Here is a 17,500-nt window from a genome sequence, read left to right on the forward strand (position 1 = left end):
GCCACAATCTTCTCCATGTTTGTCTATTTTCCTTTTGCTTAAGTTCCCTATTATTTATTCCTATTGTTTCCATTTGCATTGTCCTTCTTATTTGTAACAACATTATAGTCCTCAAGTTTCCCTCCTTGGGAATGATCCTGTATTTGAATTACCACATTGACTATTCTGAGCATTCTTTTTAATTCTTCGATTGTTGTTAATCATTGCTTTATCCTTCTTTTCCTGTTCTGTCTTTCCTTTGTCGACCTCATCATCTTTATTGATACCAGGCTTTCTTGGAGCCAATTCTGGGTGTATGACTATACACTTCTACACCTTGAAGCTTGCACACCCTACAATAGTTAGGCAAATAGTCGTATTGAATATTTACCTTAACTTTCCTTATAGCTCCTGATTTCTCATCTTTAATGCCCATTCCTACATGATCAGGTAGGCTTGTCAATAAGTCTAGAAAAACCATCACCAAAGCACAATTTGGATGTGTTTTATTGATATTGGCCATGTCCAAATGTAAAGGAGTACCTATTGTTGATGTTAATGAAAACAACGACTCCTTTACCTAATAGGTAGGTAACAAATTGGGGAAAGAGGTCCAAGTCATGACTTTCGTGGTCTCTTCCTTCATTTTGAATCGAGAATCACAAATCAAAGGTCTTATTTGATAGGAACTTCCATCCTTTGATTTGAGATGATTAAAGACGGTCTTTGAGGTGATTTTGATGAAATCCTCCGTCAGTGATAGCCTAATCAATATATGTCAAATTCTGAATAATCTTGCTTAGCAATCACTCTAGATTTGCACTGTGTTGGTATAATACTTAGGAGTTCCTCCAACTCAAGCCAACCATAAGAGAACTGTCCCACAACAACGTGTTGAAGATTTTCTATGATGTCTATGGCTACAACTTCAGATTCAGACCATTTAATGTACTGTTCACCCAGCAACACAGTGATAGGCTTAAATGGAATCATATACAAACTTTTAAGGCATTACCTCCCAACTATTCAGCATTTGTGTTTTAAGAAGATTAGCACAGTTTAACGCTGGAGTATTAATGACTGATCAACTGGTGATTATAGAATATTTCCGATGGAAAAAAGGCTAGGGTTTAGTGATTGCATGAAGAGAGGGAAAAGAGTTTCAAAAATCGGCTCCATTTCTTCATAAACGATTTGACACATCAAAAGTCAAACGACCCTCCCAGAATCATCCACGCGTCGCCAATCACTAAAATAAAAAATTAAAGATCTACTTTTAGCAAAGCCCTATACTAATTATACGAAATTACTCCAACATCAAACACAGCCACATAACGAGACCTGCGTATATCTTGCTCATAGAGAGCAATTACATCAAGGAAATTGTTCAACTTATGGGATTAATAATTGCTAGTATGGACTTTTATTAACACGAAACCCAAAATAAGATGGTCCAATATCAAGGCAAAAATTGTCACATATTACAATGTCAGCTTGACTAACATTCACACAATTAGCCTCTCCAGAGAGATGCAACTTCTGTAATGATACAATTCAAGCATCAACTTTTCCCACTGCCGATGCATAGCTTACGCTGCTGTCCCTCATAGATTTGCACTGGCTCGATTGTTCATATCGAAGGAATCTAATCTTTATCTTAGTCAACGAGTTTTTCAACATCTACATGAATGAAAATAAAAGTTATAGACAAGAGGATAACATAATTAATGAACCAGAATATATAATAAAGTAAAGCTACACCCCAACCTAATGTGACATAGACAGGTAAGTTAAGAAGCTTACTGAAACATAACTAATCCTAGAAAAAGGTTTTATGCACAACCACATAGACAAGAGAGAAGGCAACACCTTTCAGAAAAAGACAATTGTCAAAAAGAGAAATGGAAAGTTACGTGGAGAAAAACGCTGATTGGATGGCGTCCACAAATGGTGTTGTCCGTCTCTGACAGGTACTGTTTGAATGCGTCTGGATCTCCTGTTTCTAAAATATCCATACCCATTTTATCCAAGGCCTCAATAGATTTGTAAATAGCTCCATGGCTTTTGTCATAATGCATGTAGTTGAACCTAAGAATAGAAGCCCAACTGATGTAAAGAATGACACTAAGGATATGTATATCAAGTAGAATCCATCAGCAGACTAAGAAACATTACAGTGCAAACTCATATCCTTTTTGTATGCCTTGATAGTCCATCTAGAAGCCATTATTAAGTATTATCAGATACCGTGCACTTACCAACTTTTATTAGAAGCAAGAATTGAAGTGTGTCTTAGATGAGAGAGCTCTATGTCAACCAGGATGGTCAAATAAATTCATATTCCTACTATTGCAGCTATATTCTCTATAAATAATTGTTCTGTTTTCCTGCTTGGTTATCAACACAAGCATAATGTTAATCAAATTATTGAAATTCTAGATTTCTGCCCATCTTTAGTCAGTCTGCGACTACCAAATCAACTCCTAAAAAACCCCGATGCACCAAAAATAACGAACATTCAAGTTCAATCTTCAGGTAAATTATCAACTTACTTTAATGAGAGGAAATAGAATTCATTCACCACAATCAAGGATGATTGCCATCAATATAAGGATCAGAATTTCTGAATATGATCAAGATATAACTACATGCAACATTGGTGAATCAACTCACCTTGATCCCCAATGACAAAAATCCGAAGACACTGAGAAGAAATTCTTTGAGTCATCCACATATTTTGCGAGTAACCGTCCATAAAGGGCTTCACTTTCAGCACTAAGAGCCCCAACCAGAATGGGCACAATTTTCACTGGATACCTGCCTTAGTAACTTTAACAGTTATCTCTGAATAAAACAATCATACAAGTGAAATTTATTCAGAAAAGTATACCCTTGGAAAACTTTAGCAAGATATGGAAGGTGCATTTCCATGCTATGTTCAGCTTCATCAACTTGAAGATCCATGTATTCAAAGTTCCCCGTAGCTTTTAGCTCGTCATTTACTGGTATTAAAACCAAAGCTTGGGTTATGTAAGAGTGTTGTTTCAATGTTGGTGTGAAGAAACATGGAAAACTTACCTGAAGAAGCCTGCTAACTTTTACTACACATGTCAATAAGCAGAACGGAAGCATTTTGACATATTAAGATTGTGTTTCAACTGCATTTATCTTTAAAGCCCTCTACTGGTGTAACGATTGCTTTAATTGCCAGAAGTAAAGAGCAGAGAACCAGAATTTGCAAATTGGCCTTAGAATAATCCTTGTGGTTACTTTACAGAGTGCTGTGTCAAGATCTACTTTAATTTCTGTTATAGTTATGTCATTTCAATTCATTGTTTATATGAAATAGATTGTCTACACCTAAATCCAATACGCTGTCTTTATATATATGATCCTGGTTTTTACGTCAGCTTGAGCGACTAAATCCAAGAGACTGTCAAACAAAATCTACATTGAAAACTGTAAGCTTTCAAAACACTATGCCCACAAATAGTTCTAGCTGGCCCAAGGCAGTTGGTCCACAAGTTAGAAACTCTAGGAAGTATGAGCCTGTCCTTCTACCCTGCTCCCACTTATATACCAGGCTCCTGTAGCAACAGACTGGAACTCTTGACGTGTGTCTGACCCACACTTCAAGTGTTGTACTTCCTTATGCTAAACAAAAGCCGTGGGGGCTAAATAGTTTGTTGAGCACCCCTTTAGTCTACAAACGGCTCACGCATGGAAAATTTAAAGAAGTCAGAAAGTAGATTACTTCAGCTTATCTATTAATTATGCTTTCCTAATTCTTTGTAGCAGTTATTAGCAGTAAGGAGGTTATTCCTCCACCTTTTAATTTCAGTAGTCGTAGGAAGTTATTTCCTTGTTATTAGGAGGGCGGTTAATCCACCAATGTTGTATTTAAAGTTATTTGAATTCAATAGAAAGATGAACAGAAAATTATTCCAATTCCTGAGACTTTAACTGAAGAGATTGCAGGTTCACTCTTTAGCATACCAGCAACATATGTCGTACAAAGAAAACATCTGATTTCATCTTGCAGCGTCCCAAAACTAGATCCATATCAGGGGACTGCAACAACATGGTATGGTATCGTAGACGGGAGTTATGGGAAATCTTATCCAGCAACAATTGGCACAATTGTTGACTTTGTTCCAAGAAAAACCTGCAACCAACTTAGCAAGACAGGAAGCCATAAATGAGCGATTGGATTCACTCATGAAGGATATAGAACATTCAAAGGCAGATGTTGAAGCATCTGAAAATGGCAGTAACAATCGAGGTTGAAAAGGTAAAGCAATGGTTGCAGGTTTAGGATCAGAAACTAGTGGGAATTCCATCATTCCTAAATATAAGAATTTGGATTTTCCACGATTTTGTGGCCACGAGGTCCCTTTGAGGTGGATAAACAGGTGAGAGCATTTCTTTCGACACCAGCAAACACCAGAAGAAGAATAAAATGGACTTGCTTCTTTTCATTTGGAAGGAATTGCACAACTTCGATTTCTTCAACTAGAGAAAGATATACCTCAATGCTCTTGGGATGAATTCAAAGGTCAATGCAACCTTCGTTTTGTACCACCAACTAGAAGTCAAAATTGGGAGAATTGGCTAAGTTACGCCAAATTGGATCTGTGGTCGATTACCAAGGAAAGTTTGACCAATTGGTTTCGCGGGTTGGTACCCTTACGCAAGCACAGAAAATTGAATTTAACATATGTGGTCTCATCAATTACATAGCAATTGAGGTAGAGTTGCATAATCCTCCAACTTTGGCTACGGTTATGTGTATTTCCCAACATTATAAACGCAAGGAACAACCCCTTTATTCACAATTGTTGGATGTCTGTAGATCAAAGACAATGGATTTCTCACCTCAACAACCGATGGGTTTGTTTATTGTGATGCTTCACGAGTTGATCTTGGTTGTGTTCTAATGTAGAATGGTATAGGCAGCTCAAGGTGCATGAGAAGAACTACCCGATCCATGACTTGGAGTTAGCAGCAGTGGTTTTTGCTTTGAAGCTTTGGAGACACTACCTTTATGGTGTCCATGTTGATGTATTCACCAATCATAAGAGCTTGCAATATGTGTTTACTCAAAAGAATTTGAATCTTCGACAAAGGAGTTGGCTTGAATTGTTAAAGGACTATGACATGAGTGTGTTATGCCATCCAGAAAAGGCGAATGTGGTTGTCGACGCTCTTAGTAGATTGTCCATGAACAGTGTTGTCCATGTTGAAGACGAGAAGAAAGAGTTAGTTCGGGATGATCATAGATTAGCCCGTTTGGGTGTTCAATTGATTGTTTCCAAGGATGGAGGTGTTATTGTTCAAAATGGTTCTGAATTGTCTCTTGTGGCGGATTTTAAGGCCAAGCAAGATAATGATCCTACTTTAGTTGAGTTAAAGAAAGTAGTTGCCGAAAAAGCCATTGAGGCTTTCTCCCAAGGGTGAGATGGTGTTTTGAGATATCAAGACCGATTACGTGTTCCCAAAGTAGGTAGCTTGAGGGAATGATATTGTCCGAAGCTCATAGTTTGTAGTATTCTATTCATCCGGATTCCACAAAGATGTATCGTGATTTGAGGGAAGTATATTGGCGGAATGGCATGAAGAGGGATATTGCAGAGTTTGTGGCCAAGTGTCCAAATTGTCAACAAGTGAAGGTTGAGCATCAAAAATCATTGAGATTCCTACTTGAAAGTGGGAAGTCTTGAATATGGACTTCATTACAGGTTTGCCTCGTACTCGTAGGCAACATGATCTGATTTGGGTGGTCATTGACCGAATTACTATGTCAGCTCATTTTCTCCCTGTTAAGACCTCATATTCAGCTGAGGACTATGCTAGATTGTATATCCGGGAGTTGGTTAAGCTTCATGGTGTCCCATTGTTTATCATTTAGAATCGAGGTACTCAGTTCTGAAGATTTTTCCAAAAGGATCTTGATACTCAAGTTAAGCTTAGTGCGGCCTTTTAGCCTCAGATGGATGGTCAGGCCGAGCGTACCATTCAGACCTTGGAGGACATGCTCAGCATGTGTCATTGATTTTAAAGGTAATTGGATGATCATTTGCCATTAATAGAGTTTGCCTATAATAACGGTTATCATTCCAGCATTCAGATGGCTCCATTTGAGGCCTTATATAGTAGGAGGGGAAGCTCTTCTATTGGTTGGTTCGAAGTTGGTGAAGTTGCCTTGATAGGACCCAATTGGTGCATGAAGCTATGAAAAAGGTTAGATTGATTAGAGAAAGATTGAAGACTGCCCAAAGTTGACAAAAGTCCTATTCAGATGTGAGGAGAAGGGAGCTTGAATTTGAAGTTAATGAATGGGTCTACTTGAAAATTTCACCAATGAAGGGTGTAATTCGTTTTGGCAAGAAAGGGAAGCTTAGTCCCCACTATGTAGGTCCATATCAAATTTTGAGGCAGACTGGCAACGTGGCATATGAGTTGGATTTGCCTTCTGAGTTGGCATCGATGCATCTGATGTTTCATGTGTCATTGTTGAGGAAGTTCGTTGGTGACGCTAGCTCCATTGTGCCATTGAACAGCATAAGTGTGAAAGAGATTCTTTCATATGAGAAGGTTCCGGTAGAGATCCTAAACCGGCAAGTTAGAAAGTTGAGAAACAAGAAAATAACTTCGATAAAGTATTATGGAGGAACCAAGAGGTTGAAGGGGCTACATTGGAAGCCAAAGTTGATATGATGTCACGATTTCCTCAATCTCTTTCCTTCCATTCCTAGTTGAGGTATTGAGTTCCTTCATGATCCACTCAGTAAAATCCATGTTTTTCAATCATTCTCATGTTTTCATATGCATTCATGTTCATGAAATGAGTTCTAAAGTTATGTTTTAGCTTGGGATTGAATATTTCATGTTTTATGCATTTTTGATATGTTTTGCATTCATGTTGGGTTGCTATGTCTCTTTCCTATTCCGTCCATGCTATAGCTTGAGTCCCATTTCCCCAATGGGGGAGATATTGCAAGATTTTGAAAGTCGAAAAGTCGGAAAATGAGGTATTGAAAGAAGTCTGCAGAAAATTTGCACCAGATGCTGACCATGGGACCCTTCACGAGCCATACTCCGCTTCATGGCTCGTGGAAAGGGCCCGTATAGGTGTCACAAATCAGGGGAGTTAAGGGGGGGAGGTCTATGGAGGGATTTACGGGGCCGTGAAGCCTCCAGTGAACTCGATCCCCAAGACTTTTTGAGTTTGGAAAGGACCACAAGAGGCACCACGGGTCGTGGTGGTCACCACGAGTTGTGGTGGCCTCCGTGGAGATCACCCTTTCAGGCCCAAAATAAAGTCCCTCACCACGACCACCACCCTGGGCCGTGGTAGGCCCACTGACAGGTGTTGTTTCAGTTAAGTTTAAGGGTGCTTTGGTCTTTTTCCTATGATATCATTAATGAATGTGGACGGTTTTTAGGGGTTTATTCTATCCTGTTGACTTCCCTAAGCCCTCCTAACCCTCTCATACTCACCCTAACACTCAAAACCCAAATCCTCTCTCTAAAGCTCTCTCAAGTCTTCTTCTTCCTCGAGCAATTCAAAGAGAAAGTCAAGGTCAAGTTCCCAAGTCAAGCGCAATTTAGGGCTTCTAAAACTCAACGTATATGGGAATTCATCCATGGGTCCTTTCACCCATGGAGTCCCAAGTTTCCTCTCAATTCTCTTATGAATTCTTCTTCTAAAAGCCCTAGTTTCATAAATATGCATCGGGTCTTCTTAATTATGATTTATCTTATGATTATTGATTAAATTATGAACAATTCACATCATATTACATGATTTCAAGTTGAATTTCAATGACCCATGTTATATGCTATTTCAAGTATGTTTCAAGAAACTACGATCATGGATTTTCAAGTGATTTCAATGAAAGTTTTATGAATGATTACCAAGGTTTATGAATGACTCATAAAAGATTATGAACTATGTTTCAATGATGTTTTAAGCAAGAAGTTATAGTGTGATAAGGTAGTTCTCACACAATCAATTTAAAGAGGTGAAAGGACATTCTCACCGACTCATGGATTCTTATGAGTCAGTTATGTTAACGTAGCTACTCACATTGTTTTACTATGATGAGGATTGATACCAATTATTGTCTTTCCTAATGATGTTACATTTAATGAAATTCCGTTAGGATAATGACTAAGCACCGAGAGGACTTTAAAATGAGGTTCGGTCCGGTAGCCACAAGAGAATCCTAGAAGCAACCTTTAGTCTCTAACTACGTTACCAGCGTAGGTTTAAAGTGCTAATATGGTGTAGCTAGTGGATCCACATACAGCACAAAGTTAGAGGAAGTACCATCACGAAGTCTACCTTGGCAAAGTAGCCTTTCCCTTCTCGATGTGGGAGTACATCGGATTCCATGTTATAACTCACATGGTCTTATATGTCGGTTAAAGGTCATATCACACATCAAGGTATATGAAAAGATATAAGGTTCTCATGATGATAATTTGATTCATTGACAATATGATTATGATGCAGTGTTCTGAGAAGCGAGAAGCGGAAAAAAGCGACGGGGGCTCGCTTCACAGAAGCGTGAAGCGAAGTGCATGCTTTTTTCAGAAAAAGCGCTATTTAGTATAAAAATATAAAATATAAAATATGCATAGATAAATAATCAAGAACTCAAAAGACTTATATTAAAAAGTAACTAGATAGTCAATAATCCTCATAAGTAACAACATATAAAGCAAATGCATAACCAAATCACAAAGAGAGCAAAATCCTGTTCTTCAACAAGATCCTCAAACTCTTGAAGTGCCATCAACAAGGGTTCTACTTCTACTTGGTCCTCATCTTCTTCCTCATCGGAGGACTCATCAACAAGAGTTCTACTTCTATTTGAACATGAACTTGAACTTGTAGCTACTCTTTTTTCCTTGCCCCTTAAAGTACTCCCCCTAAAACCATAAATATTCTCCTCCACACCACTAGCCGTAGCAACATCACCATAAGTGAGACCTTCTCCTTCATATACTTCTTCATCTTCATGATTTTGGGGTGCTCCAGTTAACCATTCATTTGCATCATCAACATTATCCAACAAAATTGGATCAATGGTATTGCGAGCATTGTAGCGACGCACCAATGTTCTATTATATTTGATGAACACTAGATCATTCAGGCATTTTAACTCAAGCCTGTTTCTCTTTTTAGTATGAATCTGCATAGAATTCGTAGAAAGTAATTAATGGAAGGACTTTGGACAATTAAGATATCATTTAATTTAGTAATAACGTAATATAGGTTCTCACATGTTCATACACGCTCCAATTTCTCTCGCAACCGGATGAGCTACAAGTTAAACTTTTGCACTCTAATAGCAAATTGTTGCAAGTTTGGGACATTATGACCATATTGCATCCACCATTCAACTGTAGAAGAATTATTTTAAAAGTTAATATGTAACTTAAAAGTTAAAGCTCAAACAGTTAAATGTTGAAATGCTCACATGGTGACCTTAAGGTTCTAGCTCTAATGGCCGACTCAATTCCAAGTAGCCCATCAGCTTTCATGTACACACCAAGCTCATCCCCTATTTTGTCTTGCAAAGTTTTATCTAGGATCATCCTCTCAACACATGCATGATATCCCAACCACACTTCTTCAGTTAAAGTCTTCATCTCATTATTTTTATAATAGAGCCCCAGGTTCAAAATATGTCCTGCTGCATGCAAAGGTTGATGAAGTTGATCCGTCCACCTTGCATCAATAATTTTGAAAACATTCATATATTTCCTTTCATTATAATTGAATGCCTTTTCAATACTTTCTTTTGCCTTATCCATAGCTTCATAAATGTAGCCCATTGGTGGTTTTTTCTCACCATCCACTATACGAAGTACATTAACTAAAGTACCACCAACTTTAAGTGCTTGAACAGTGTCATTCCAAAAATATGAACTAATGATGTGTCTCGCAACTTCTTTCTCAAGAGTTTCCTTTGCATGGACACTTTCATTCCATTCAGTGGACATAAACAAGGTTCTCAGATTTTTCTTTTGCATATAAAAACAATGCAATGTCAAAAAAGCTGTTGCGAATCTTATCTTAGCAGGTTTTACCAAGTTTCTTTGCTTTGTGTATCTCCTCATCATATTCAACAACAGTGCCCTTTGACTGATATAAGAATGTATCTTAACAGCCTTACCAAAAACTATTCAAAAAAATTTAATAGTTAATAAGTAAGAAAACTAACATGAAGATTAAAAAAGAATATTAAATATCAAGACTCAAGTTCACCTGTAGAATACGGGGCCTCTTTGAAAATGTCACCAAACATCAAGTTGATACAGTGAGCAGCACAAGGAGTCCAGAAAATATGCGGGAACACTCCCTTCAACATGTCACCCGCTTTTTTGTTCTCACTTGCATTATTAGTCACAACTTGTACCACATTTTCCTTGCCTATTTTCAAGATAGTCTTCTCAAACAAGTTAAACATCTTATTAGAGTCAGTAGAAGAGTCACTAGCATCATGAGATTCAAGGAACACTCCCTTTTGGAGAATTCACCAAAACATTGATGATCATTTTCCTATTCCTTGTTGTCCATTTATCCATCACAATGGAACAACCATACGTTTTCCATTGAACCTTATGATCTTCTACAATTTTGTTTGTCTTTTCCATCTCTTTTTTTAAACAAGAAATTCTTACCTCATGATAGGTGGGGGCTTCATTCCAGGGCCGTATTGGCCTACTGCCTCAATGAATTCACCAAAACTTTCGGTGTAGTTAACACAATTGAAAGGCAAACCTGCATCATACATCCACCTAGCAAAAGCAAATACAGCACGATCCCATAAAATCTTGCTAGAAGCCTCTAGATCAATAGGTCCACCTTTTCTCTTTTCATTTGGTTTTTGCGAGAAATAGAGATTAAGAGGAACTTGACATTGCTTGCGGTGGATGACCCACTTTCACTAGTTGAAGGTTTCTTTTTTGTTTTTGAGGAAGGCCCCATTGGCATATTCACTTCAACTTCATCATCCACTTCATCATCATCAACAAGATTCACCATGGATGCTTCAGGATTCATTTGAGTTTTAAATTCATTTTTTTTCGTAAAATACTCTTTTATTTCTTTCTTCACACTATTCGAGACCTTTGGACACACTTTAACATCTTTATAACCACCAATAAGATGCTTCTTGTGACGAAATATTCCGCTATTATATGTTATATCACAAAAAACACATTTGATTTTTGTGTTACTTCCCATGGCAATTTCATATGCCCAAGCTGGATCCCTTTTTTGTGCCATTAAGAAAATACAACTTACTACAAAGAAAAAATAGAATAATAATTCAGTCACACAAGTCAAATTGTCAAAACAATAACAGAGCAATTGCAGCAAAATTAAAAGAGCAGCTGCAGCAAAATTTTAAAAAAATAATAAAGCAGCCACTTTGGAAAAAAAAACAGAGCATATGCTTTATCTTTAAAAAAAAAGGCCAAATTGCTGAATAAAAGTTGAAAAAAATAATTCTTTGCAGATAGCAGTTGCGCAGAAATAGAAAAAAAAAAGAGAAGAAGAAAAGAAGAGAAGAAGATCGCAGCAGTTGAGAGCAGACTGCAGCACTGCTGAATGAAAATAAAAATAGAAATAGAAAGAGAAGAAGAGAAGAAGAAAAACTAACCTGGTTGATGTTGAAATGTCGAAGTTGGACTGTCGAATTGAAGAAGAAGTCACACTGAGAGCAGCTTGGAACAATTAATGTAAGTTATACAATTTTTTTAAAAAAAAAACCTAGCGCCGCTTTTTTCCAAAAAAGCTCGCTTTTTTCTCGCTTCTAGATGAAGCGTGCTTCTCGCTTCTCCCATGAAGCGCTCGCTTTTTCGAAATTGCTTCGCTTTACGATGCTGAAGCGCTAGTGCCTCACCTCGCTTCGCTTCACGCTTAAAGCGAGCGCTTCAGCGTTTTTTCACAACACTATTATGATGTTTTAAGATTTTCAAGGTTTTACTCATGTTTCAAGATATTGGTCATGCATCTCATGATTCATATTGATTATGTCCTATATTTATTTTTCATGCATACTTCTCACATACTTAGTGCATTTCATGTACTAACGCATACTTTCTGCCTACATTGTATCATAATGTAGGGTCGAACAATCATCTCGCACCTCCTATTCGTAAGTAGAGTTGAGCTTGTTACTTTCACTTGTGATGAGTCCTCATGTTTCAAGGACGTGACGTTTTACTTGTGACTTTATGCCTTTTCTATCTTACATATTGGGTGAGCTAGGAGCTTGTCTTATGCCCCATCTAGTTTAGTAGAGGCATGTTGGATGTCATAGAGTCTATGTTGTCTTTCTATTCCGAGTTTGAGACTTGTTCTCCTTTATTGAGGCTTTTCACATTGAGATTTTACACATTTATGTCTTAGCTTTATTGCTTTACTTACCTTATGTATGCTAATGAATGATATGCTTAGAAACTTGGTCGGGTTTCCTTGGAATTCTAATCGTCATGTCGCACCTAGGGTCTAGCTTGGATTGTGACACCTTTTCACTAGAAGTACCTATGTGCCCCTCACGAGAGTTTTGTGAATTAGATAATTTGTTTAAAGTTAGCTTTGGGCCTTTACCCATCACAAATTTTTTGGGCCTGATATTATAATTCCATTAAAAGAACTGGCCCAAAAACCCTCTTTCATCTTGTACTCCCTAGGTTCCCCATGTGTATCCACATGGACAAATGGTCCCACCTTTGCACTTTGACCAGCTTCATTAAAAGCACCCACCCATTTTCCCTTTGGATATTCAATGAAGGACCGCTGGTTAAGAGAATTAGGCAACTGAAGTTGCAGTTGTTGTCACCAACCATCACCCTTGTCACACACAGAGTCCGCCATTTTCCTCCGTCACTTCCTTTGGGACATCGCGTCCATCTCCTCAAACCTTTATCCTCGCCACTTGAGGTGGTTTCTTAGTTTTCTTCTTCTGTTTCAACCCAATCTCCACAGAGGTCACCAATAGCCTTAAGTTTTTTTAGGACCATAAGGGCAAAGGGACTCCCACAATTCTAGCCCAGGATACATCGACCTCATCTTTCTCCTTGACTACCCCTATCAATGGGTTCCACCATTTTAGATTGACTGGAGAATTCATTCAAAGTTATATATAAGACTATATGGTATAACTATCTTATTCATTATATGAAGAATTCAGTTGATTATTTGCCTACTCTTCTTCATAATACATAGTATGAACTAATCACAAATTTATAAATAGAGAATCAAGATATTTATATGAATGTGAAATATGCAGCACCATTACCATAGTAACACAACAATGGGAAGATAAATATAACTAGTGGTTTGACAAACATGCCATGAAGTTGGAAAAATGAAAGCAAAAGGGTTAATATGTTAAATGTCAAATAGCATACATCAAGATTAAGCCCTTGCAAGTCGAGTCAAGCAATATAAATGAAAGAGAGTATTCAAATTAAAACTTCCATTTCTTCCATTCCAAATCTTTTCTACAGAGTTCTTTCCTGGATTATACAAATAGCATCTATCTGAACTTCTTATATGTTTGATGAGGATGCACAGAAGAAGTTCGCAATACCTCCTTCATCAATGGGTAAATCTCCTATAGGAGTCTTGTACATTGTAGCTCTTGAAAGTGCACATTTTGGAGTATAATAGTGGTGAGATGGACCAAGTAGAAATATCCGAGAACTGCAAAAAAAGAGTTTAAAATATTTTGTATCACATGTAGTGGTTATTCACTTACTTTCTATATTCAATTTTCTTTTACCTACTTCTTAGATTAATCCTCACCAAAAAGAACGACCAACTACTTTCTGTAAATCCTCCACCAAAATGAGTGAGCTCTTTCTTCAAGAAGCAAATTTTCTATCATAAAAAAGTCAAATAAGTATACCCCCGCCCCACCCCAATCCCAATTGTTGCACACTCTACTATTAAAGAACCTATTAAGACAATTTTCTAAAGTGAAAAGAGAACATAACTTTATCAAATGCAAATAATATTTCGAAAAACTCAAGAAGAGACACACAAGCTGAAAGTTCTTTTCCTTTAAAAGTATTAAAAATACTGTAAGACAATCACTCAGATCTTTAATTTACACTTAGAAGTTCAAAGATAATTTGGGAGAGAGGGGAAATACTATTCTAGAATATTTATCCTTTGTATGTTTCACATATTCCAACACTAGCACATTCAAAGTTTCTTCTCTTTAGTCTCCACTCAAATCAACCTTGGTTGGTCAATTGAGAGCGGTTTTAGCAAGTAATTTCGGCTTGCATGTTTTCACTTCAAAGAAAATTTCTCTTGAATTCTTCTCCATGATGATTCCTGATTGTAATTTTACGTGTTGGGATAAAATGGAACCACAGATGCTTTAATGGAATCTCAACTCCATCTCTTAAGCTCTAGGCTTATTTAACTTGTTTAGTTGGAACAACTCGACTTCTGTAAATAGCAATGAAGAACTTTTTGATTTAGTTAGCTCCCTGATCTCAGCCTAGTTTATGATTATTGGAGCTAACACAACTCTTTTTGTATTTTTGCATCTTCTTGGTGCCTTTCTAATACAAATGTTCACTTCATAAAAATAAAAAAAGATTATTTGTAACAAGTAACTATCCCACTTCCTAAAAAGAACTTTTGCTAGTCTGCATGTGGGGTTTCACATTCGAAAATCGGAATGGAAAGAGCACATTTTGAATAAACTCACATGTTGGTTGGGTCTATGTTCCCAAATGCATAAGCAGCTGCACGACCAGAATATGAATAGCCTGCATGACTAGTTAGTTTAACATAACCAGTTAGAACCACATGATGCATACAATCAATAATATATTGGCAACACATATCTATAACTTACGGTGCAATTACACCTCGTACATCAGAAGACTTGGCTAAGCCAGCAGCTCTCAGCCAGCCATCAAGCTGTTCTGCTAGTTCTTGGGCTGGCAGGAAAATAGTAAAGCATTAAGATATTATAAGAATGAGCATTTGCAGCTTTCCCTAAAGCATCACTGTTTGGCTTTTATGCCAATCCCTCCATCTCATTTTAGTTGATGCCGCATCACACATCATGGAGCTTGAGATATGCTCAACTTGTGTGTTAAATTAGTAGTGATTGAAAATGTTGAAGTAGGCATTGAAAATTAGTCTGATGGGAAAAATGTCAATATAATTTACGATTTGATTTAGTTAAATAAAATTGAATTCTTTGAAACTTATTAAACTACAACATTACTAATCTACTGGGGTGAAGCATCTTGTAAAATCCTAAAATTGAAACTTTCATGAAGTTCGGATGCAGGGAGTATATTTCAACCCATTGTTTGATTTAAAATGAGAGGAATGAACATATACAAGGACTGAACAAAGAAATGATCAGTACACCATGCTATTTGGACGATTCCAAACCCCAGATGCTCCACTCAGTTCAAAAATAATAATAATGAAAAGAAAAAGGAAACCCACCATAACAATATTGAGAAAAGGGACCTTTGCCTACAGGACCCTATGCTAGATGGAAGAAAGATATAAAGAAATACATTAAAGCACCACTTCCTTTAACTGGGAATCTCCAGCAGCTTGCTTCTGAATCCGATCTATAGCTTATACTCCCTCCGTCCCATAATACTTGTCATATTTTACTTTTCAAAGTCAAACCACGTAAACTTTGACCAATATTTTAAAATGTATTTTTGTACCAATTTTTTTTGGAACTGGTAACTTAGTATTTTTGTACCATATTGATATAAGAAGAATTGCAACTTATAGCACATGTAGCTTTTGAATATCTAAAATTTGATTAAATCTTAAATTAGTTCAATCCAATTTAGCTTCGAAGATTGGTCAAATTATCTCTCGAAAAGCGAAATGTAACAACTATTTTTGGATAGAGGGAGTATCTGATTTTTCCTAGCATGACTGAATGAGTAATGTCAGTCTTTTGTGGATGTAAATTGCATGTGTGTCACATTGCTACTAACTATAATATGTAAACCCATAATGTAGCTTACAACAACTGTTTCAAGCATAACCACATTAACAATAATCAATTCCAATCCCTGGATGCTGGTTGTGGTAGGTTGATCGCCACCATGAAATAGCGTAGCGATAATAAACCCTCTGTTTGTTGGAAACAAAACATGTAAATATAGCCGAATGAAAATAAATGATTTATACAGCCACATTTAACTAATTTTGGATGCAGTATGGATGATTGATTGATATAAAAACATAGGAGATAAATAATGAAGGTCAATAAGCTCATTGTTGGTCATTTTTATCCTCCAGTGTTTGTTGCACTGCACCATAGTTTCAAACACAATCAATGCTTCTTCAGTATGCACAATTTGATTTGAAGAATTAACTTTGCTATTATTTTACTCTCACTCGAGTCAATTCAACCTTTGCAGCTCCGAAGAAACTACAAATGCAGACTCTAGGAAACGAAACTCTATTCAAACAAGCAAAACTTCCAACTGTACTACTTTTCAGCCACTTAAAGACGGTAGTAATCAAAGTAACAACAAAAATAAACCTTATTGGGAAAAAGATCAGCTTAGACGAAGATATACAAGGATTAATCTGTTAAATCAAATATCACAACTATACTGAAAATATAAGTGAAATTCGGAAGAGAAATCGATTGGCGGAACTTACGATTATCAGTGTACCAAGAACCAGCATGAGATGCTTTCCTGATTTTCTCCATTTTTGAACTGAATGAGAAACAACGAAAAACAAAAAAGCCCTAATAATTGGGAAATCGCAGAGCTGTTGTAAAGCACAAGTAATAGCAGAGATGGAAAATAGCTGGTTTGCAGTTTCCGTTGATTATTTATAGGGGCCGTTTGGCCCAAGTTTTCAAATATTGTCGGCGAGTTATTTTTTTAGAGAATTTTTGATGAAATTTTATTATGCATTTAGCCATAAATTTTCTCAAGTTTTAGTGACATTTCAAAAAATATTATTTTATACCTGTAAGTTCTAAAATTTATTTAAAATACTCATAAGTTTTTGTTATCATTTTATAATAAACATGTTCCGTTAAAAAAAATCTTATAATATAATTGATAATAATCAACAATAAAAAAATAACAATATAGGCAAGAGCAAATATTAATCGAATTAAAAATAAATTATTATTTTTTTCAATCTTGTCACTCAAACTATTTTTTTCAGAGGAGGTAATAACAAACTATTATAAAATTTTCTCATATTCTAAGAACAATCTCTTCCTGACAAGCTTTCAATTTTAGATCAGATAACCCAGAAGACAAAGCAATATTGTTACTCTGAACCGATTGTTCATCATTTTCATCAATGATGATATTATCACTTTCATAATTATTGAATATTTCATCACTGTTTTGATTTTCACGCAAAAAAGTATGTAATACGGCACAAGCAACTACTATTTTCACCTGGATGTCTAAGTCATAGTTGTTTATGCCTTGTCGTAGTACTCTGAATCTATTTTTT

General features: G+C 36.5%; 2 protein-coding genes across 3 annotated transcripts; both read right to left on the reverse strand.

Moving 5' to 3' along the window:
* Positions 1–1,285: 1,285 nt before the first annotated feature.
* Positions 1,286–16,857, reverse strand: LOC129889130 (uncharacterized). The gene is made up of 8 exons (XM_055964305.1): positions 16,679–16,857; positions 14,880–14,964; positions 14,730–14,798; positions 13,596–13,708; positions 2,870–2,981; positions 2,653–2,796; positions 1,893–2,067; positions 1,286–1,659 (listed from the first exon to the last, which is right to left on the reverse strand). The coding sequence occupies exons 1-8, from the start codon at positions 16,728–16,730 to the stop codon at positions 1,534–1,536; spliced, it is 876 nt and encodes a 291-aa protein (XP_055820280.1). The 5' UTR covers positions 16,731–16,857; the 3' UTR covers positions 1,286–1,533.
* On the reverse strand, positions 2,988–13,587 carry LOC129889129 (uncharacterized). 2 transcript variants are annotated; one of them, XR_008766805.1, is made up of 3 exons: positions 10,259–13,587; positions 9,271–10,172; positions 2,988–9,179 (listed from the first exon to the last, which is right to left on the reverse strand). XR_008766805.1 is itself a non-coding variant. In XM_055964304.1 (2 exons), exons 1-2 carry the CDS (start codon positions 10,458–10,460, stop codon positions 9,448–9,450), a joined length of 927 nt encoding a protein of 308 aa, XP_055820279.1. In that variant the 5' UTR covers positions 10,461–13,587; the 3' UTR covers positions 2,988–9,447. The 2 variants fall into 2 exon arrangements, 1 of the variants encoding a protein (XP_055820279.1); XM_055964304.1 differs by having other exon boundaries at positions 2,988–10,172.
* Positions 16,858–17,500: the final 643 nt, after the last annotated feature.

Source organism: Solanum dulcamara, chromosome 5 (assembly GCF_947179165.1).
Source record: "Solanum dulcamara chromosome 5, daSolDulc1.2, whole genome shotgun sequence".
Classification (NCBI taxonomy): Eukaryota; Viridiplantae; Streptophyta; class Magnoliopsida; order Solanales; family Solanaceae; genus Solanum; species Solanum dulcamara.

Excerpts from the sequence above, each read along its gene's own strand:
- LOC129889130 (XM_055964305.1), bottom strand. The coding sequence starts at position 16,730 with ATGGAGAAAATCAGGAAAGCATCTCATGCTGGTTCTTGGTACACTGAT. Across the intron at positions 13,709-14,729 it reads AACATAGACCCAACCAACAT|TTCTCGGATATTTCTACTTG; the intron begins GTGAGTTTATTC and ends CTTTTTTTGCAG. Across the intron at positions 2,068-2,652 it reads TTTTGTCATTGGGGATCAAG|GTTCAACTACATGCATTATG; the intron begins GTGAGTTGATTC and ends TTCTATTCTTAG.
- LOC129889129 (XM_055964304.1), bottom strand. The coding sequence starts at position 10,460 with ATGTTTAACTTGTTTGAGAAGACTATCTTGAAAATAGGCAAGGAAAAT. Across the intron at positions 10,173-10,258 it reads AGAGGCCCCGTATTCTACAG|TTTTTGGTAAGGCTGTTAAG; the intron begins GTGAACTTGAGT and ends TTTTTTGAATAG.